At 38.0% G+C, this 23,095-nt stretch overlaps 1 protein-coding gene across 8 annotated transcripts in view; it reads right to left on the bottom strand.

The window, feature by feature from the left end:
- The window catches only part of kiaa1549la (KIAA1549-like a), a 67,036-nt gene that overhangs the window by 28,613 nt on the left and 15,328 nt on the right, over positions 1-23,095 (bottom strand). For all 8 annotated transcript variants that reach the window (XM_055193097.2, XM_055193099.2, XM_055193098.2 and 5 more), the window contains exons 2-9: positions 11,566-11,907; positions 10,575-11,171; positions 10,226-10,341; positions 5,996-6,218; positions 4,004-4,137; positions 3,724-3,892; positions 1,714-1,773; positions 879-1,030 (exon numbers count right to left, since the gene is read on the bottom strand). In XM_055193097.2, coding sequence (XP_055049072.2) covers positions 879-1,030; positions 1,714-1,773; positions 3,724-3,892; positions 4,004-4,137; positions 5,996-6,218; positions 10,226-10,341; positions 10,575-11,171; positions 11,566-11,907 — 1,793 coding nt within the window. The remainder of the gene's footprint in view (positions 1-878; positions 1,031-1,713; positions 1,774-3,723; positions 3,893-4,003; positions 4,138-5,995; positions 6,219-10,225; positions 10,342-10,574; positions 11,172-11,565; positions 11,908-23,095) is intronic.

Genomic DNA, 23,095 nt, shown 5'->3' with positions numbered 1-23,095 from the left:
CATATATAGAAATATTTAGACAGACATAAATACATACATACATACATACAGACAAGCAGAGATCCATATACACTCACCTAAAGGATTATTAGGAACACCATACTAATACTGTGTTTGACCCCCTTTCGCCTTCAGAACTGCCTTAATTCTACAAGGCATTGATTCAACAAGGTGCTGAAAGCCTTCTTTCAAAATGTTGGCCCGTATTGATAGGATAGCATCCTGCAGTTGATGGAGATTTGTGGGATGCACATCCAGGGCACGAAGCTCCCGTTCCACCACATCCCAAAGATGCTCTATTGGGTTGAGATCTGGTGACTGTGGGGGCCATTTTAGTACAGTGAACTCATTGTCATGTTTAAGAAACCAATTTAAAATTATTCGAGCTTTGTGACATGCTGCATTATCCTGCTGAAAGTAGCCATCAGAGGATGGGTACATAGTGGTCATAAAGGGATGGACATGGTCAGAAACAACGCTCAGGCACCGGTCTTGACCAGGACCACACCCCTAAATGCATTGAAGCCACTGCCATGTGATTGATTGATTAGATAATTGCATTGATGAGAAATTGAACAGGTGTTCCTAATAATCCTTTAGATGAGTGTATAGAGATATTTAGACAGACATAAATACAGAAAAGCAGAGATTCATATATAGAGATATTTAGATATTTAGACACACAGACAGACATTAATACACAGATAGAGATAGACAGACAGACAGACAGACAGACATACAAATAGATATATAAACAGAAAGAAAGACAAAGAGATGCACAGATATAACCTGGAAGACAAATAGATATACACACAGATGTACAGAGACAGACAGACAGATAGATAAACAGATATATAGACAGATTGGTGATGTCAGACCTGGACAGTGCAGTCGCCTACAGTTGTGGCTCTCCTTATGCGGAGGCTGTGTCGACTGGCCACCATAAAGAGTTCGGCCAGCCGCTGCTCCATTAGACTAGCAAAGCTCTGATAACTCCCCTCAAGAGAAGAGCTGTCAACGTCCTGAATAACTGGAGACACAAAGAGAGAAAGAAAGAGAAAAGATAGAGATATGAAGGTGACAAAGTGAACTTACCATTCTTGCCCTTTAAATCTTTAAAAAATGCAATTACTGTAGACCTGACCTTACTATAGAAGATCTGACAGAGATAAAAGTCAAGAACGGAAAAAGGGAAAATGGTCTAGCTAAGGTAACGGAGAGAACATTATGTGCAGGAACCTCACAGCTAGAAATAGATTTTTCACACTCAATATTCTGATTCGGTCTGATCTCTCTAAATCAGTTGATGGGGGCAACTAAATAATACATCAATACTTCACAAGAAGAAAAAGGCTCTCTCTGTATTTAAAAGAAGGGAAAAACACATCGAAGACGGAGTGCACAATGTTTGAAAAACGCTTTCGAAAAGGAGACGGGGCCGACTACCAAAACACACTTATAGCCAATAATAGTAAGGAGCGTGTCTACTAACCGACATCCTTGCCGGGTTGCGTATGTGTGGGGCGGGTCTTTTAAAAGAAGGTCAAGATTCTATTGGGGTAGGGGTGTGTTTGTTTAGGTGATTTCAAATATCAACATTGGCTTTCAAACATTGTGCACTCCGCCTTTAATCACATAACTCATGCTGGTAAATGGCTTTCTGGGTACTGGATCCACTGGTACTTGTAGCACTTGAAGCATTAAGGTAATTACCTGTGATTACCCAGTAATCTCTGGTTGCTACCGAAGTGTTAAGGTTGTGGTACTCTAGAGCTGTGAAAAAAGGGGAAAAGATCATAAGAACAGGTACAAGATGATAAAAACTGCAGTCTTTTAAACTTTTTTGGGTTTCATGTCTTTTCAAATTTTAAAAGCTTAGAGTAAACTTTGGATGCTGTGACATGGTCCTGCCTTATTGTCATAGTTTTTGCTCCTTGTGGCAGGATCATGACTAGTGATATGACAATATATTGCAGAGGCCAATATATCGGGCGATATTTTAATTGTTGTTTTTTTTTATATCGGCATCAGCCGATACATTTTTTCAATCCGCCAGTAAATTTCCCCATTACTTAAATTTGTTGTTTGTAATGAAAAGACACTCAGTGTCACACAATGTAGAGCCAATGTCTGACAAACAGTAAAATGACAGTCACACAGAACACCACTATAGTTTAACACACAAACAGTACTGTGAGATGTCAGATCCACATTAATTATATTTATAAATGTCATGCATAACAAATGTATTTTTACTTTACCAATTTTCTGTTTTTCTCTTATTTACTGTAATAACATTTGTGTTATATCGGCCATACAGCTTTCTTAATATCGGTAATGGCCATAAATCTCGCATATCGGTCGATCACTAATCATGGCAGTGCCATGTGTTTTGTGTGGTAGCACATGGCCTTTGTTTGGGCTGTGTGCTTCCTTGTCTCGTCTGCTGACCCCGCCCCTCATCTCCTTGGTAATTATCATGCATCCTCATCATTTACTTCCCTATTTACTGCCCTTGTGTTTGCTGTCCTGTGCTGGTTCGTTTTGTCCCATGTGATGCCATGTTTCCTGTTGTATGAGTTCTTTCTCAGTTGTTTTGCAACCTATTTATTTTAGCTGCCATATCTGGGCATATTTTATTTAAATAGTTAGTAACTTAAAAATAAAAATTCAAAATGAAATCAATTATTTTCCCTTACATCGTTTCAAACCCGCATGACTTTATATTATGGATGAGACAGAGCTCTAGCGAATGTGCAAACTTGTTATTTTTAAAATGAGGTTTGTTTTACTCACTTTTATGCCTTTAAATCCTTTTATTGTCTACAGGGTGATAAATGAAAACTTAATAAAACAAATATTCAATGTAGTCTCTCATATAATAAGGTCATAAAATCTTTATGCATAATAATTATAAAACCATTATCCAAATCCTGTTTGCCTTTTTATTTATATAGTTATAAGCTTAGTACGTTACAGCAGGAAGTATTTGCAGACCCCCCAAGACAATAATTTATACATTAATATAATTTATACATTATTTTATTATATTATGACTTCAATAGCGTAGCTCCTTTAAACTATAGTCTGCTATGCTATCAAAACAAATTACATCTAATAAATAAATAACACGTTAAAACTCATTATTTTTTACTTTTTTTAAACAGGGGTACACTTTGATGTACTTGCTATGAAATTAATGCAGCATTTTCTTTTTTTTTTACTACAGTCATATACTGAACTAAAGAGAGAGGCCGATTGTAGGACCACCCACAGTAAAAAAAAAAACTAATAGGACTAGTTATCAAAAGAGAGACCAATACGCTCTGTCCCGTCTTGTTGCTTGCTATGTTGGTCTGTTAAAACTGACGCCTTGTAAAAAATGTTTTGAACCTGATCTCTCTCTAACTTGCATGTTCTCAAATAATTGATTTATTGGATATTTCACATCATTTGTGGGCATCAAATCTAAAAAAAACTTTTTAAAAAAATCAGGCATTTATATAATGAAAATTATAATTGGTATCATCTTCAATCTGCATTCCTGAAATATATCTCTTGGATAAAGCAAAGATCATTTCAAGATCAATCAAAACTGCAAAGATCTCCGCCTCAAGAGAAATGAAATGTAATGAATTCAAACAGAAATAAACATAAACTAACATGTAAACACGCACGGTGAGTACAAACAACATCAAACAGTAAACATTAACCGTAACTTACGCTCAGCGATGATCAGAGGGGGGAAAAATATAAAGTAGCCCACCAGCTCGGCAGTCAGCTGGTTAAGTAGACCGCTAGCTATGGTACCGTTCAGAGGAACGCTGCCATTCCACACTACATACACCAGAGTTACTGCCAATGAATTCCCTGTCTGATATGTGTTCAAAATCTGTCCAAAAACACAAACAAACTATAAGTCCAAACGAGTCCTCAGAGGGATAGAGTCCTCTAAGTAAGTCATTTATCAAAATTAATTTTTTGAGGTCAAATGAAAAACTACCTCAACCGAAAGAGTCCCATAAGAGTCCTCCACTTTCTCATGTGCCTCAGCAAACACATTTTCCAACCGCTGCTCCATCATTTGGATGAAACCGCAAGACTTGATGTCATCCGACGGCCCGACAAACCTGAGAACTTTGTAGGAACAATGCGAAGAGTTAAACAAGAATAGATTTCACATGTCAGTTCCAGTTATAGCTACCATGAGTAAAATCCAATAAAGTAGCAATAGTGCCATTAATCATTGTTAGAACTGATTCATTTAACCCGGCCATGTACCGTAATTTGCTTGCTGTCCATTATTAAAGTCCCCATGTGGTGAAAATCAAGTTTTTATTGTTGTTTATATGTCTATGTGGTGTTTTTCAAACTATACGCAAATTCATCATTTAATACTTTTGCAGAGTATTTTCACAATAAAATTTGAGCTTTCCAAGAGCACGGTATGAAATTGCAAATCGAATGTACATCTATGTACATATATGCAGTATGGTCTGAGCTGTTTTAATTGAGAGGAGGCGGGGACTCATTTGCATATTTATATCTATGGTCCGAGCTGGCGCGATTGATCCATGTAAGTCAAGAATGTAAAGTTACATTTAAGCATGAAGAAATTACTTATACGTATGCTATTCGATGCTCAAAGATGAGTTTTAAGTGATAAATGGTGCAGGGGGACTTTAAGGGAGTGAAGCATGAAAATTTTATAAATGAAGACTGAGGGCCCTATCATACACCCGGCGCAATGCCCGACGCAAGTGTCTTTTGCTAGTTTCAACCTGCCGCAATTATAATTTTCACGTTAAGCGCCACAGTGTTTAAATAGCAAATGCATTTGTGCCCATTTTTGCGCCCATGGGCGTTCTGATCTAAAAACGAGATGTGTTCAGGCGCATTGTTGGCGCGTTGCTATTTTGAGGCAACTAAAATAGACTACGCCATTGACCAACTAAATTCTGGTCTAAAGTCTAAAGTCAATGACGCAATATGTTTTTTTTGTTATTTAATGAGCGCGTTAGTAATATGTGACTATAAACGTGACGACAACGCAGGTTTGCTTATCACACACATGGATGCGCAGCAGCACAAAAAGCTTTTAAATATGAAAAATTAAAGCATTCAAATGTAAAAGATTATTATTGAGTCTCTTGGACACAAATGTGGACTGATTATGAGACTTTAGAAGGCGTAAAGAGCTGCTTCACCTGCAGCCTGGTAATTAAATAAATGCTTTGCTTACAAATGCATCTGTTTTTAAATGTTTTTTTTTTTTAAATGCTACCCCACGGATTTATTGTATATGATGACTCTGTACCTGTGGATATGGTGAGATGAGAAACATTTTTAAGTAATGCTTAAAAAAAACTCATGATGCTGTCCAAGTGCTGAAACGTGCGGATAGCCGTTTGTAAATTTTGTTACAAATAAAGTATTTTTACAGTACACATCTTTTCTTACATAATTGTAAATTATTTTTTGATGATATTGGATAGCCATACATTTACAGCAATTAAAAGCCTGCTATTTTTACTTCCATGACTAAAAGAAAACAGGTTTTAAAGGTTTTAATAAAAAAATAATTTCAATACAAGTGAAAAACAACACAATTATTTAACATTAATCTTAAACTGGGGATCTTCTTCCTCCGCTTAGTTTTTCAGTTTACAAAGTCCGTCATCTAAATAGGGATTAGACATAGCGCCAGCGCAACTGGCTTTTAACGGGGATGAGAGCTGAGACTCTCATTGGTTTATTGCACGTTATGCCCAAAACACACCCATTACTCATTAAAAGAATAGGAACAACCCTTTTCGACCGTCCGCTCGGCGCACAAACCATTTTCTTATCGTTAAATTAGCAAAAGTGGATTCGGACATCCCCATTTAGACCATGCGCCATGAGCTTCAGACAATGTGCTTAGATCGTTAAAATAGGGCCCTTAAAGTTACATAGTTTTCACACTCCATGCAAATAACAAATAAACAAATCTTACCTGTTTTGAGTTGCAAGTGGATGCCAAGGCTGGGCAGCCAAGGTGCCACCGGATTTGGGATGGCCAAAACTACAGGAACATATTCTCTGATGTTATCCAATAGCTTGTCAAAGCCATACAACGATAAGGTGTCCATAACAACAGAAGTTACAATCACGGTCTTCCCTCTTAAGACATAGTAGCCCAAAGTCACATTAGAAGGGGTGCAGATGTCTCTTTCCAACTGAACAGATCATGTAAAAAAGGTTCCTTTGAATAAACAGTACAAAAATATTTTTGCATGAATATCATTACATTACTATTATATCATTATAATATTATTAAAGGTCACGTTCTTCCTGATACCATTTTTTAAACCCTAGTTAGTGTGTAATGTTGCTATAATAGCATAAATAATACCTGTAAAATGATAAAGCTCAAAGTTCACTGCCAGGCGATATATTGTCTTCAATAGAATTCCTCTTTAAAAGCCTACAACGAACGGCCAGTTTGGACTACAGCCCTCTACTTCCTGCTTTAATGACGTCAGTAAAACAGTTTGTTGACTAAACTCCGCCCACAGGAATACGTCAGTCACCAGCTTTGACTCAAACGGCTCTGCTAAGCTAAGCTGCTGTCGAATCACAACACACGAAACAAGCTACACAATCAGAACTCGATACGTATTTCTGAAGGAGGGACTTTATAAAACAAGGTAGACATCAGTCTGTTTTGAGGACAGTAAAAACAGCGATATACAGATAAGTAAATTGTGTGAAAAATACCGCATTTTTTTACACGTGAAACATGAACACATGTTATATTGCCCACTATAAACACAATCAAAGCTTCAAAAACACAGACAGAACGGGAGCTTTAAACAGCTATTTGGTACACTTGATCCTGATCTCACTAAGCTTTATATTTGAATATATTTTTTCCTAGCAACCAATCACCTGCAATGCTTCTGCATATATAATAAAATTATAATTATAAAATAATTCCTATTTAAATTAATAATAATCATGCATTACATTTATTATTTATAAAATGTATACTTTCTTAATTATTTTACTGTTAAGCTGCTTTGTTTCAATGCAAATTTAAAAGTGCTAAAAATAAATTAAAATTCAACCGAATTGATAAATCGTAAAATCCACCATGTGTTTTTGGTTGAATTTATGTGTTTTTGGTTGAATTCGTAAGACGCATTTTCATTATCAATTCCTGTGCTGAATTAATATTAAAGTGCCAAATCCACACAAATGCTCTCACTGGCTCTGTTTACTGTTAAGCACTTGAAGCGCACTTTAATACATGAATACATTTCATCATATTGAGCCAAGCTGATTGACCGTCGCCCAACACCTCCCCCTTTCTTTCGCGTGAACCCACACACACTTTCTGTGTGTTTGTGTGCAGATGGTGATTGTGTTGTCACCTACGGAGTCTATAATGATACTGAATCTTTGATGTGATGGACAGATAAGGAGGAGCAGGAGGCAGAGAAAGAGAGACAGACGAATATATACAGCTTCTCGCCACTGGCCGTAACAGACACAGATACTTACTTTTTAGATGCTAATAACAACCTTTCCGGTGCTCATTTGCAATTAAACGGATAGTTTACCCAAAACCACTTCTTTATTTACTCCAAAATTGCATAATTTTCTTTCCTATGCCGAACTAATTTTGCAACATTTACTTGTCCATACAATTACAATAAATGGGCACTGGAGGTTTAAGAGTTAAAAATTATGTAAAAAACCATCAACATGTTACATCTCACCTATACGCGATATTTCAAGTAGTCTAAGGTCATAATTATTATATAAATTATATATAGATATTTAAACCTTGAAAGCTCCACTCCCCATTAACTGCAAAAAAAGGACTGATCGGTACATTCATCTAAATACAGAAGACACAGTGATGCAAGTGAGTAAATGATAACAGTAATGTCATGTTTGAATTTACTACACCTTAAAGTAGTACATTTATTTCAATTTGTCTTTATAGCTGTCTTAGCTCTCCTCATTACATCGACTCTGCTGTTACCATGATATTGATTCCTTACTTGCGGTATATGAGGCATCAGGCACCAGTGCTGTGCTATTTATGGACAAATTGCCCTGATGGACAGAAGCGAATGCTCCTTGGGTTTTAACCAACTGTTTCGAAAGACATGCTACATCTCAGTGCTAAAAAAACAGACTACAGAATATTCTCACAGACAGTCTACAACCAGTATTAAAGGAAAACACCACCGTTTTTCAATATTTGCCTATGTTCTTACCTCAACTTAAATGAATGAATACATCCCTATCTTTTTTCAATGCGTGCACTTAATCTTTGTACAGCACGTAGTGAATGTGTTAGCATTTAGCCTAGCCCCAGTCATTCCTTATGCTGAGTTTACACCAGCCACGGTAGAGGCCTCAAGCGCGAGGGATTTCAATGTTAAGTCAATGTGAAGATGCGTTGACGCGCGTCTGGAGGTCTCGCGGCGTGAATGAAGCGTTTAGCGTGGCGCGAGTTGAAAAATTTGAACTTTGGCAGAAAAACGCGTTAACCAATCAGGAGCTTGCTTTAGTAGTGACGTGATTACAGAAAGCAAGCTGAGTCGCAGAAGCCCCTCCCATGACACGAATTTCCGTGTGAATGTCTCGATGACTAGAATTTCACGTGTGCATGCAGCGAGTAAACTCAAAATGTTCAAGCGGCAAACTATACGCGGTAGACGAGATTTTGAAGCCTCAAACGCGCCTGGTGTAAACCCACGTTAGGATCCAAACAGGGATAAATTTAGAAGCCAACAAACACTTCCATGTTTTCCCTATTTAAAGACTGTTACATGAGTAGTTACACGAGTAAGTATGGAGGCACAAAATAAAACGTGGATAAAAAATGAGAACTATATTGTATGGCGGAACAGCACTTAGGTTGCTGCACTTCGACCTCAGTGCGCAGTAATATTGACAGAAGTTTGAGCGAGAGGGGGAGTAGTCAGGAGTGATGATGTTACTGCGCGCCGAGGTCGAAATGCTGCAAAATGCTCTTCCGCCATACAATATAGTTCTCGTTTTTATCCGCTTAAAATAAAATCATCACGTTTTATTTTGTGCCACCATACTTACTTGTGTAACTACTCATGTAACAAATAGGGAAAACATGGAAGTGTTTGGTGGCTTTTAAATTCATCCCTGTTTGAATCCTAAGGAATGAATGGGGCTAAGCTAAATGCTAACACAGTGCCGACGCGCTATACAAAGATTAAGTGCACGCATTGAAAAAAGATAGGTATGTATTAATTTATCTAAGTTAAGGTAAGAACATAGTAAAATATAAAAAAACGGTGATGTTTTCCTTTAAAGCAACACTAAAGAGTTTTTGCTCTTTGCTCCCCCTACAGGCTAGAAGCGTAATTGTCCATTACCGCTGTTGTAAATATTGCAGCATAGCTGGCTCTGATTAGATTTTAGGTCTGCCGTAAAGCAAGTTTTTGTAGTTTTCACTCGAACTACAGGACCGCGACCTGTACTTCTTTAGTGCGGTTTTGGCAGATAGAGGGCTGCAAAGCGAATGTGAAAGTGCCGTTCACCCTGTTTCGAGTGGATGAACTTTTTTGGAAACGTTATTTTAAGGTAAAAAAAACTCTTTGGTGTTGCTTTAACCAGTGATCCGAATACTGACAATACAAAGGAAACATCTCCAAACAGTGTTGAAGATATATCAAACTAAAGTCCGAGTCAAGACCGAATCCAGATAAAAATAGATGTGTCTTTGGACTTGACTACAACACTGCCTCCAACATAAATCAAAACTACATTTTTTAAATCAAAAACTACAATTCCCATAATGCTGGATAGTGTTCAAAACACTGTGATTATGCCTTTGCTACAAACTAAGGCATAAGTGTGGTAAAGGAAAAAAATAAAAGAAATTCTGACTTAAGCCATTTACTGCGTTTCCAATGGCAACTGCTCTGATTCATTCTTTTGATTATTTATTTGTCATTTCTCATTTCGTGTTAGAGATGTAACACGGTTTATGGCTGGAACAGCATGTACACTACTAACAGTACTAACTAGTCCCAGTATGGACATTTTCTGTATGCGCACAATGCCTTCCCATAATGCAGTGCGCTCGACTCAACCTTTCAGTGTGATGATGGATGATGATACAGAAGAAATAACTCATCCACACGACACGTAATGAGACGTGACACGTTACGCATACAAAACCACAAACCTGAACACGGATGTTGCTGTCGTTGAACGCTCTCTGCAGCGCTTGCGTAAAACCTTTCGACAGGTTTTGTCTCATCCCGTTTTCGAGCCGGTTTCGTCGCATCTGGATGGAGAGCACTGGTGGCAGAGTGACAAAAAACACGTGATTTTCCAAGCTTCAAAAGCAGCACAGTACCCATGAGAGAAGCATGTTTGTTTGTTTATGAGGAACATATGGTGGTTTAGTGGCGTGATCTAATTTTTCAGGGAGAAAAATCTCTTTAATTTGCACGGTTAATCCGTTTTCTAAAAATATACATGCGTAGTATTCAGATAAATGTAGCTAAAAACCTTACTGTTAAGTGCCTCACCTGTTTTCAGCCATAATCTTTCGGTCACATTACAGGACAATACGAAGTTGTCCGCTGATGGACTGCTTGGTTCTACCATAGTGCTTTTGGAGGTAGATAATGTGATGGTGGTTTGAGGAGGGCTTGCTGTTGTTGTGGTTGCTAAAGTGGTCGTGGTGGTTGGTGCTACTTTTGTGGTGGTGGTGGAGGTGGGTGGAGCCTCGGTGGTTGTTGTCGTTGGCGGTTTTGTCTGGGTCGTTGTCGTTTTGGCAGTTGTGGTGGTCGATACGACGGTCACGACCTCGTTCACCGCTGGCGCTATAGTGGGCGGAGTCAAGTTCAGTGATGTCACCATTGAGGGCGTGACGGTCGTGGTGGTCACTGTGGTGAGCTGGAGGTCGTCGCCGATCACAGTGTGGTTGTTGCCGCGCGTCGACGTGGCGGTCGATGCGTTTTCGCTCCTTTCGTGAGTGGTGATGTTAAGCGGGAGGGTGGAAATGGAGACTGGGCTCGTCACGTTGTCGGCGACGGTGACGTCTGTTTCAGCCAGAGTCGTGAAAGAGGACACTGGGGCGGTGGGCAAATCAGGGTTCCTTGGGAATTCGGTGAGAGTCTCGTCTGAAAGCAGAACAGTGAGTGAGCAACCTCGAGAGGAGACAGGGAGATCACGCAATGAGGTCACATGAAAGTTTGCGGATGGTGAAGAATGACACATAGGACATGCGGTGGATGAAGGACACACATTAACTCTGAGGGAATTACTCACGGTCAACATGAAATCATGTATGTATGCTTTTTCATGTTGACTGAAGTAATGTGGATGATAATAATAAAGATGACAAACAAACACAAATGACCTTAAAAACGATGATGATGATGATGATGAAATGGTGAAGAAGGGACCACGACAACATCAAGTCAGCATAGTGCCTGTAAAGAAATCTCTTCAAATACGTGATTTCTTGATTTTTAAAGGCACAGCTTCTTTCCCCATCTTACAGTCTAGTAATACCTGAACTAGTAGTCAAGACACTGTTGATTTTCTGTGACGTGGACAGCGGCTTTTGTATTCGGACAGCCGGCTCCCCGGGGGACTTTTGATTGGTGCGATTGTCACTGTTGCCGGGTGGGGAGAGCAGAGAATGCACCAGCGCCTGAGGCAGCGTCTCTGCAACCTGCAGGGTCTGCACTGAGGCGAACACAGGCTGCTCCCTTGTGCCGTCCGGTAGGGAACGGAACTGCGAGGCCAAATCTTCCTGCTCCAGCAGCGCTGAAGACACGGTGATGTTTGTTGCTCCGGTCGGATCCTGGGACGGACTGAGAGATTGTCCTGATGCCTCGAGCCTTCCTTCATCTAGAGATAAATAAAAATGGTGCAAATGAATATCTGCCAACTCGTTCTAAAGCAAGATAAGAATGTTACTGCAGCTTAATTGGTAGAAAACTGCATTAGCACTGCAAAGGTTATGGGTTCGATCCCCAATGAAAACAGACCGTGATTAAAAATGTATAGAATGGGTGCACTTGTTCTTCTGAACACAAATGAAGATATTTTGAGAAATGTTTGTAACCAGATCTGGGGCACCATTGACCTCCATAGTATTTGTTTTTCTTTCTATATAAATGAATGGTGTCCATTTTATTTTTTGGGTGAACTATTGCTTTAACATATACAGATTCTTTCTATTACACAAAAGGTTATTTTTTTCATAGTGGAAAACGTTTCTACAGTACAGACGATAAAAAAATTATAAATGGTTCCTTTAAGACCCTTTGACTTAAAGGGATAGTTCACCCAAAAATGAAAATTCTGTCATTATTTACTCACCTTCAAGTTGTTACAAACCTGTATAAATGTCTTTGTTCTTCTGAACACAAATGAAGATATTTTGAGAAATGTTTGTAACCAGATCTGGGGCACCATTGACCTCCAAAGTATTTGTTTTTCTTTCTATATAAATGAATGGTGTCCATTTCATTTTTTGGGTGAACAATAGCTTTAACATATACAGATTCTTTCTATTACACAAAAGGTTATTTTCTTCATAGTGGAAAACGTTTCTACAGTACAGACGATAAAAAAATGGTTCATTTAAGAACCTTTGACTTAAAGGGATAGTTCACCCAAAAATGAAAATTCTGTCATTATTTACTCACCCTCATGTTTTACAAATGTGTTTGTTCTTCTGAACACAAATTAAGATATTTTGAAAAATGTTTGTAACCAGATCTGGGGCACCATTGACCTCCATAGTATTTGTTTTTCCTTCTATATAAATGAATTGTGTCCATTTCATTTTTTGGGTGAACTATTGCTTTAACATCTACAACATCTTTTATTACACAAAAGGTTAATTTCTATATAGTGGAGCAAGATTCTACAGTACAGACTATAAAAAGAGCAGATATGGTTCCTTAAAGAACCTGTGACTTAAGGGGATAGTTCACCCAAAAATGAAACCCCTTCATCATTTACTCACCCTCAAGTTGTTACAAACCTGTATAAATGTCTCTGTTCTGATGAACACAAATTAAGATATTTTGAATTTTTTTTGTAACCAAACAGTTCTGGGGCACTATTGACTTCCATAGTATTTGTTTCTCCTTCTATGTAAGTGAATCGTGTCCATTTCATTTTTTGGGTGGACCATTGCTTTAACATTAACAGATCTTTTCTATTACACAAAAGGTTATTTTCTTTATAGTGAAAAAAGTTTCTTCACCACAGCTTATAAAAAGATAAGAAATGGTTCCTTCAAGAACCTTTGACTTAAAGCGATAGTTCACCAAAAAATTAACATTCTGTCATCATTTACGCACCCTCATGTTGTTAAAAACCTAAGCAAATGTATTTGTTCTGCTGAACATGAAGGAATATATTTGAAATCAAACAGGAAACAGAAGCACCATTGACTTTCATATGAGGAAAAAATCTTACTTTATAAGTCCATGGTGCTCAAAAACGGTTTAGTTACAAAAAATATCTTCCACTGTGTTTAGCAGAACAAATAAATGTATACAGGTGTGTAACAACATGAGGGTGAGTAAATGATGACAAAATTTTCAATTTTTGGGTGAAATATCCCTTTAAAAACAAAATAACCATTTTAAAGAGCCCCTATTTCATTGCTAAAAATGATGTTAATTTGTATATTTGGTATAATACAATGTGTTCGCATGATTTATGGTTAAAAACACATTATTTTCCACATACCATTTTTGTAGCTCCAGCTCCTCTCTTCCTAAAACACACGGATTTGAAAAGCTCTGTGTTCCTGATTGTCCAGCTAACCTGTTCGTTGTGATTGGCCTGAATACCTCTGACATCAGCCGGAAATGTGACGCTCCTTACCATGTTTGAAAGATTCGGTCACAATGCAATTGTGAGCGGGAGGAATTATGATAATGTCGGTCTGTACTACATCACCAATCCCATGAAGTAAACTGTTGCCTACAATCCGTGTGTTTTATGTAGTCCAAAAAAAAGAGATTTACGTTGGAGACGATAACTTGCGTCATCGTTTACTTCAATTGGTACCTTTTTCATATCGTTAACATGTGCTAATACACACTTACACATCAAAGGAAATGTAAAAACGTGAATCAGACAATAGGTGCTCTTTAAAACGGTAACATCTCCTAAGGTCTAAAATACAAATCTCAACAAACATTTCTTCTCAGAATGCATTAGCTAAACACCATATGCTATATTTTGTATAGCCAAGCAAGATTTCAATTTTCGGTTTCTAAATACGTATCAGCTTGCAGTTTTAGGCATTAAGCCAGTGAACTTAATGGCAAACCGTTGTTTACATCACCATTAATGATAATGCGTCGTATTAAATTGCTCTCGAGGTATTCGAGACAGAGATAAAAATGGAGAACAAATTAGAGAGAAAAGGGCAGCGAGTCTGCAGTAAACCTCCCTGCACATTTCTAATTCGGTCCTGCGGCTAAAAGATTTATGATTAATGTCCACAAGTCCACATATATTCTATGACTCTGTCCACGTTATGTTCCCCTGGATGAAAATAAAGTAAAAGGCTGTAAAGGTTGATTAATCATAATATTAATCATCTCAGAACGGCTTGTCGACAGTCACGGATACCGATCTGCTGTGATTTGCTTTTCCGAAACGTGGAGCGAGCTAAATAATTCAAAGCCACACGAGAGTGATGTGATTTTAAGTAAGTGCTTTTATATATCCTCATCTCCCGCTATACTTCAACATGTGTGTGCATATCTGTGTGCTGTAAGCAATCACGTTGAATTTCAATCCCCCAACAGATAGCCACCTGCTCTGACAGTTACAACATATGGGATCGTCCTGATTAACAGTCAGCTACAGAGAAGATGAGATCTTGGGTGAATCCAAACCAGCGCCCTATCGATGCACTTCCTCTGTGAACACTGCCAGGCCCGAAGAGTTACAATGAGTTCGTAAACGGGTCACGTGACTCCAATACGAGCCAGTCGAACTCTACTGCCAGGCAGAGCAGAGCGAGGTGATTGGAAAGACAATAAATGCCAAAGTGGCTTCATCCATCACCGTTTCTCATTGCCATCACATATGGTTCTATATATGGGAGCTTTCTAATCACTGATGTCAATTGTTCAAAATGAAAGAGTCTGGGACCGAGCCTTTGGCCTTCATTAATGTAACTGAAGATCAGAGGCCTAACACATGGACATTCTCCATTATGGAGACAGGTGGTGCAGGGGGCTGATGGGTAACAGGCCAAAGGCTTTGAAGCCCACGAGGGAGTGTGGGTAACCGAAGCATGGAGTCACACCATTCCAGCAGGACAGATCCGTGTCCGTGGTCTATTCATAGGTTCCATCTGCTTTTGTTGAATCTTGTTGTTGGGAAAGTAACAGCATTACGTTATTACATTTATCGTAAAGCGACCAAGCTTTAACAAGTGGTTGCTTGACCGGTCAACACCAAGGTCATGACTACACATTAAATGCAATGAATGCCGCTTTAGGCATAAGCAATCGCCAAATGGTGTGCTATGAATCGGAATATTGTATTAATACAAGGAAGTTTTAATTTACCAAAAGGTTTTTGTTTTAAATCACGTTTCTTAAAACCAACCTCATAAAATTATACAGAAAAGCAGATTAGGGCCTCTATGAAGCAGATTAAATGCTTTGGCATGATAATGGATGGGATGTTGTCCAAATAAGAGAAAAAAGAGAGAGAGAGAGTGAGAAAGAGAGAGAGCACTTTGACCACTATGTTAAAATATTAATACAAAGTCTCGAAGCATTAGCTGTGTGTAAACACTTCTTGTATTAAGTGTCATGGAAAGTCAAATGCACTGCAAAAAGTGAAAGCTGCTATACTTAAAAAACGTACAATTGGCAACACCTAAAAAAAGTATGTTTTATACACTTTTTTACACTTTATACACTTATTTTCACTTTAAAGGAACAGTATGTAGGATTGTGGCCAAAACTGGCACTGCAACAACAAAACCCGTGGCCAAAACTGGTACTGCAATCACCCAACTGGTGGCCAATACACAACATGACAACATAAACATCAGTTGAGGGCTGCAACTCCACTTTTTAAACGACAATATCCTGGCCAGATCACTGTTGTAAGTGACATAAGTATTTGAAATAAAAATTATTTCTTAATGTATAGTGACATATCATGGCCATTTTATGATTAATTGATATAAATTTCTTACATACTGTTCCTTTAAGTAATAATTTTAAAATGAAAAAAAAAACTTAAAAAAAAATCATTCAATTGGTAACACCTAAAATATTTAAAGGGCCCTTAACCTAGTTGTTTTTGGCAATATAAAAATAGCCTCTGGTATCGCCAGAATGTATCTCTAAAGTTTCGGCTCAAAATACACCACATCTTTCATTATACGATGTTGAACATGACCATTTGTGGCTGCAATGAAAAAACGTGCTGTTTTTGTGCGTGTCTCTTTAAATGCAAAGAAAGCTTCTGTTCCCCTCCCCATATGCAAAGTAGGGGAAAGAGCACTTACACATGGACTACATCAAAACATGTGTCTCTGGCAGAAAATTGAACTACGGGCTCATAAGGCGGAGTCTGTGAGCGGTCATGGGTGGGGCAAAATCAATGTAATGATGAAAATTAAAATATTTTTATTTAAAACACTTAAGCCACCTGGTGGATAATAGCGGTATTGCGGAAAGACGAAAAATCTCGTCATTGGCGGGGAAGCGTTTTCTCTTAATTGACGAGATATCTCGTCAATGGCGGTGAAAGAGTTAATGAATTCAATGTTTTTAACAGATACCTCTAATGGGAATAGCTGCGTGATGAAGTGAAACTAAAGGGTTAATAAACACAAACAAAAGCAGATGTTGTAAAACGTCAGGCGAACAATGATAGATGCCGCAAAAATGGTAAAAACTGATTATTTTCCACTATTAATTACATTATCTTAAAGGAGTGTAACTACTGTAGCATGTAAATAATGCACATAAATAAAGTGAGCAAGAGCGCTCAACAATTATATCTAATCAACAGGCACGTGAAACCTAGCTAGCAAGTTGCTCAAACAACAAAATCACCTGCTAACTTACTTTAAATTTGCAAGAGCTACAGACAAATACAATAACAGGCTTAAATAAACCCAAAACATAAGTCCACTTACAGATCTCACGGACACGTGTTTTATCAACTGGCTATCCTCCAGACATGACGGACCACGTCTTTATCTCATTTCGGCCGTGTGGCGCGCGTCACCGCTCGCGTTTTTTTGGGACAACCTAGTTAAGGCGGTAGGGTTTCCAAGCTTAGGCGGGCCGCCTGAACTGAAATGTGCTGCGGAAAACCCTGCATTGCTAGGGGATCCCCTACAGCCTGTTTTGTGTGACTGTTGCGGTTTAAAGGAGATTACACAAAAAAGAATAGATGGATTTGTATAATGTTTCTGCACACACACAGGCGACTCATTTTCTAATAGAAACAGATTTAAAAGTCAATTTTTTAGGTTAGGGGGGCTTTAAACATTTTTAACTTAAATGAATATTCACCTTTTTAAAAAAAAAAAATCTAATAATTTACTCACTCCTATGTCATCCAAAATGTTGATGTCTTTCTTTGTTCAGTCGAGAAGATTTTTTTTTTTTTTGAGAAAAACATTCCAGGATTTTTGCAATTTAATCGACTTTATTGGATCTCAACAGTTTACAGTTCAAATGCAGAGCTTCAATGCAGCTTCAAAGGGCTCCAAACGATCCCAACCGAGGCACAAGGGTCCAGCAAAACAATTGTCATTTTCAGCAATAAAAATAAAAATATCCCTTTTAAACCACAACTTCTCATCCTGCCCTAGCCATGTGACGCGCCAGCGCGACCTTAACTTGTAAACACTGGGGCGGTAGTTTTGCATATGTCATGTGTGACCTTTTGACGTGCTTACACATTACATGAGGTCGCACTGGCACGTCACATGGCTAGGGCAGGGTGAGAAGTTGTGGTTTAAAGGGGATATTTTTATTTTTCTTGCTGAAAATGACAATCGTTTTGATGGATAAGACCCTTATGGGGTCCCTCATTTGGGATCGTTTAGAGCCCTCTGAAGCTTCGTTGAAACTGCATTTTTAAACCGCATTGAAACTGTTAAAGGAATAGTCTACTCATTTTCAACACCAAAACATGTCACTACCCCAACCAAGAACTGTTAATACATCCCTCCACCATCTGCGCGCGTGCACGCAAGCGCCGGAGCGCGCTGCAACGCTCAATAGCATTTAGCTTAGCCCCATTCATTCAACTGTACCATTTAGAGATAAAGTTAGAAGTGACCAAACACATCAACGTTTTTTCTATTTAAGACGAGTAGTTATACGAGCAAGTTTGGTGGTACAAAATAAAACGTAGCGCTTTTCTAAGCGGATTTAGGGGAGGAGCTATGTTTTGTGGCGTAGTAGCACTTTTGGGAGTACTTCGACTCGGCGCAGTAACACCCTCCCTCTCCCATTATGAGGGAGAAGGGGAGCGGACTTTTCAGGCGAGTCGAAGTACTCCCAAAAGTGCTATTACGACATAAAATATAGTTCCTCTTTTGGGTCCGCTTGGAAGAGCGCTGCGTTTTGTTTTGTATCACCAAACTTGCTCGTATAACTACTCCTCTTAAATAGGAAAAACGTTGATGTGTTTGGTCACTTCTAACTTTATCTCTAAATGGTAGCATTGAATGAATGGGGCTAAGCTAAATGCTATCGAAGCGTCGCAGCGCGCTCCAGCGCTTACGTGCACGCACACAGATGATAGAGGGATGTATCAACAATTCTTAGTTAAGGTAATAACATATTTTAATATTGAAAATGAGTAGACTATTCCTTTAATCCTCTGGACTGGCCGCGTGCTCTTTGATAATATAATGTTGCATGAAAATTTTAAAATGTATGAATCCTGGTTCTGTTGCTGTTTTTACTTCACCTTTCTAAAGTATAGAAAAATGTAACCACTATAATAGTAGGCTACCTTATGGATAGCTAAACAAAACCAAGAAATAAAAAAAGAAACAATTCACTCCTATTTCAACGAATTGCTACCTTCAGGGCAGGACTGGGTAAGGCCAAACGTAATTGAGACATTGCAGTGCAATCGCTTTGGGTTTCCTTGTTTATATTCAAATTCTATTCCTGGAAATTCGGACACCGAACGTTCAGATGGGGACATTTGCGCACATCAGGGAACGGATGGCCTTGCATTGCCCTTAAAAATGTCAAAAACTAAAGCATAATACATTACTTCTTCCTTTATTCCTAAGAGAAAGTAGCTTCATCATTATATATGAACAGCCGGCGTACGAACAACACCTAAGGGCCTTCCTCTAACTAAGCAACAACACCACATCCACCAGTGTATTTTAAAATGCTGTGAACAAGAAAATTAGGGGCATGGAGGACAGACACATCCCACACACTAACACCAGGCCTGTTTTTAGATGAGACAGGGGATAAATTGTAGAGGAAGGGAACAGAAAGATCCTGGCGGGATGCTGCGGTAACAGCAGTGGCTGGCAGATTTGAGATTTGAGCTGTATTAACGTTTATCCTTCAGCTGATGGTTATCTGTGTTTTTAGAGTACATGTACGATGCAGGCACACCTGCTGAAAGCACTGGGATGGGCGAGCCCCGGCCCACTTTTACATATGAATAATTTAAGTGCTTGGTAAGCACCCTATGTCTAAAAGCAACATGACGTGGATGAAATCAAACACATATATCGCTATATAGCCTACCTGTAGATCCAATCTAAGGCTGGGTGACATAAAAATTAAATCTAGATTTTTTTTAGAACATTTGGCTGAGTCACAATTTCGATTATTTTATGTTTAATGATACCCGTTCTCATGGTTTGTGTAAAAATAGTACGCCTTTGAAATGTTTTGCACTGCATAGAGCAAATTTCAATTTTGCGAGCATATGATAGTCCTTCCCATTTACTTAATACCACACATATTTTCATGTCATTTTATGCATTGTTTTCTAAATTTTTTCTATTTTTCAAACCATTGTCGCTTGGGGTTGGGGTTCAATTTGGGATATCTTAGGGTTAAGGTTATTTTTCAAACCATTGTCACTTGGACTTGAGGTTCAATTTGGGATTTGGGTTAGGATGTCATTTTATGTATTGGTTTCTCATTTTTTTTCTATTTTTCAAACTATTGTCGCTTGGGGTTGGGGTTCAATTTGGGATATCTTAGGGTTAAGGTTATTTTTCAAACCATTGTCACTTGGACTTGGGGTTCAATTTGGGATTTGGGTTAGGATGTCATTTTATGTATTGGTTTCTCGATTTTTTCTATTTTTCAAACCATTGTCGCTTGGGGTTCAATTTGGGATTTCTTAAGGTTAGGATTATTTTTCAAACCATTGTCACTTGGACTTGAGGTTCAATTTGGGATTTGGGTTAGGATGTCATTTTATGTATTGGTTTCTCATTTTTTTTCTATTTTTCAAACCATTGTCGCTTGGGGTTGGTGTTTAATTTGGGATTTGGGATAGGATGTCATTTAATGTATTGGCTTCTCAGGTTTTTTTTCTATTTTTCAAACCATTGTCAGGTGTTGGGGTTTAATTTGGGATTTGTGTTAGGATGTCATTTTAAGTATTGGTTTCTCGATTTTTTATTTCTATTTTTCAAATCATTATCGCTTGGGGTTGGGGTTCAATTTGGGATTTTGGCTAGGGTGTCATTTTATGTATTGGTTTCTCTGTTTTTTTCGAAACCATTATTGCTTGGGGTTGGGGTTCAATTTGGGATTTGCGTTAGGATGTCATTTTATGTATTGGTTTCTCGATTTTTTCTATTTTTCAAACCATTGTCGCTTGGGGTTGGGGTTCAATTTGGGATTTTGGCTAGGGTGTCATTTTATGTATTGGTTTCTCTGTTTTTTTCGAAACCATTATTGCTTGGGGTTGGGGTTCAATTTGGGATTTGGGTTAGGATGTCATTTTATGTATTGATTTCTCGATTTTTCTATTTTTCAAACCATTGTCGCTTGGGGTTGGGGTTCAATTTGGGATTTCTTAGGGTTAGGGTTATTTTTCAAACCATTGTCACTTGGACTTGAGATTCAATTTGGGAGTTTGGGTTAGCATGTCTACAATGTAGGGATGGGACGATTACCGGTTTCACGGTTAACCACAGTAAAATGTCCTGACAGTTAGTATTATTGTTTAAAATTTAATTATCATTACAACCGTGTTTGATTACCGTAATTTTGAAAACTCGCCGTAAATCCTGTCCTGCCAGAATCAGTTGGACGCAAGCATGCACATGCAACATAGTTTTTTGCACAAGAAGGCATTTAAGGGATAATGTATTGTATTCATTCACGTTAAACTTATTAGACAGATTTATTTATTTTTTTACCACAGAAATAATTGTGATTTTCAAAAATAAAACTTTAAAAAAAAAGTTTTCAGTGTGTGTATCAGTTCTTTTTCAATATGTCCATCTCATTTGAACAAAACCATGATAATTTGATAACCGTAATAACTTTGGTCACTATAATCATGATATGAAATTTCCATACCGTCCCATCTCTCCATCCATGTTTGAACCCCAACCACAAGCAACAAAAGTAAAAAAGTAAAAAAACTGAGAAACCAATATATAAAATTAACCAATATATAAATTGGAGGAAATTTTACATGTAAAATAAATGTTTAATTTGGTTTGCATCAGTACTCTTTTTACATTTCTACAGTGCAATAGTGTGAAAAAAGTATATCTGATATGGATTATCAGTCAATATATCGGTGCATCTCTGGAAAATGTTAATGAATACTGTATATATACAACACAATATCTATTTAGCATATCATATAATCTTATTCCCCCTCTCATAGTTCTTGCATAAATAAAATAAATTATTATTTTACCTAATAAATCAGGTATTTTTGTTACATTCATTCTCATGTTTCAAGATGCAATCCTGAAAATTGATCCACTGAGCTATTGTACTGTAGCTCAGATCAGCTGAATTACTGATGGAGATACAAACACAAACCTGATTTAAATAACAGCCTGTACATCCAACCTCTCTAACTGATGAGGCAAACACCATCTCACATCTGTGCAAGCATCAATAAACACAGCACCTGATTGGCTAAAGAGGATCATGTGACTTCCTTGCAGGGCTTTTGGTAGGTCAGCCGAGTCTGATACAAAATCCATTCAATCAAACACAGCTATGGTACATTTTAAAATTTCAGTATATAAACCAACCAAAATGGTAAGCATGCACTGATTTACAACTTGTTTTGTATACATTATTTTGACTGGAGATGAAGTTAATGCATAACACAGCAAAAATCAGACATGTGTTTTTTCATCCTCCTGCACAAACCTGCAGTGAATTCCTGAACTGATGCATCTCTGTGTTTGTTTTACTTTCCCAACCTCCCACTGCATTAAACAACTGTCAGATCTGGTTAGTTTTGCCTTTGGAATTGACTAGAAGACTGAAAGAGATGTGAATTTTTCCACAGAGTAGAAAAAAATCCATACTCCCATATCCAGGACATGCTGGAATATTCAGGAGTTGGTGCGTGACACCTTTGATGCACTTGACTGGAGAGCCTCAGGGGCGAGGCAGGGTATTGCAAACCCAAGTGAATGAGCATCTTGCACTTCTTCACCAGTGGACTTTCGTGCTTACGCTCTCAAGGGTGAGGATGAATAGCATCTCTAAAAGCACTTCTCTGTACGTGACATCTACATTTCTGGCCCCTCATTGGCTAAAGAAATTGTTATGAATTGTACTGATACTATGAAAACCTTTTTGGACACCCCAGCAAGGTATAGCCATAATTTTACCATCTAGGTTAACTACAGAACCTACTTCTAGCCAAAATAAACTTGAATTTGGTTAAATGTGGTTTTTGTTAAAATAACTAGCGAGATGATATTCCATCATGTAAGCAACGTCAACAATGTTTACAAGGTTTGTGGTTTTATTTTCACTATTTTTTATTATAATATATTTATTTTTATTATCATTTATTTTATTTCATTTATTGT

The sequence above is a fragment of the Misgurnus anguillicaudatus genome, chromosome 6, assembly GCF_027580225.2.
Source record: "Misgurnus anguillicaudatus chromosome 6, ASM2758022v2, whole genome shotgun sequence".
Classification (NCBI taxonomy): Eukaryota; Metazoa; Chordata; class Actinopteri; order Cypriniformes; family Cobitidae; genus Misgurnus; species Misgurnus anguillicaudatus.
This window is presented reverse-complemented; position numbering and strand designations above follow the sequence as displayed.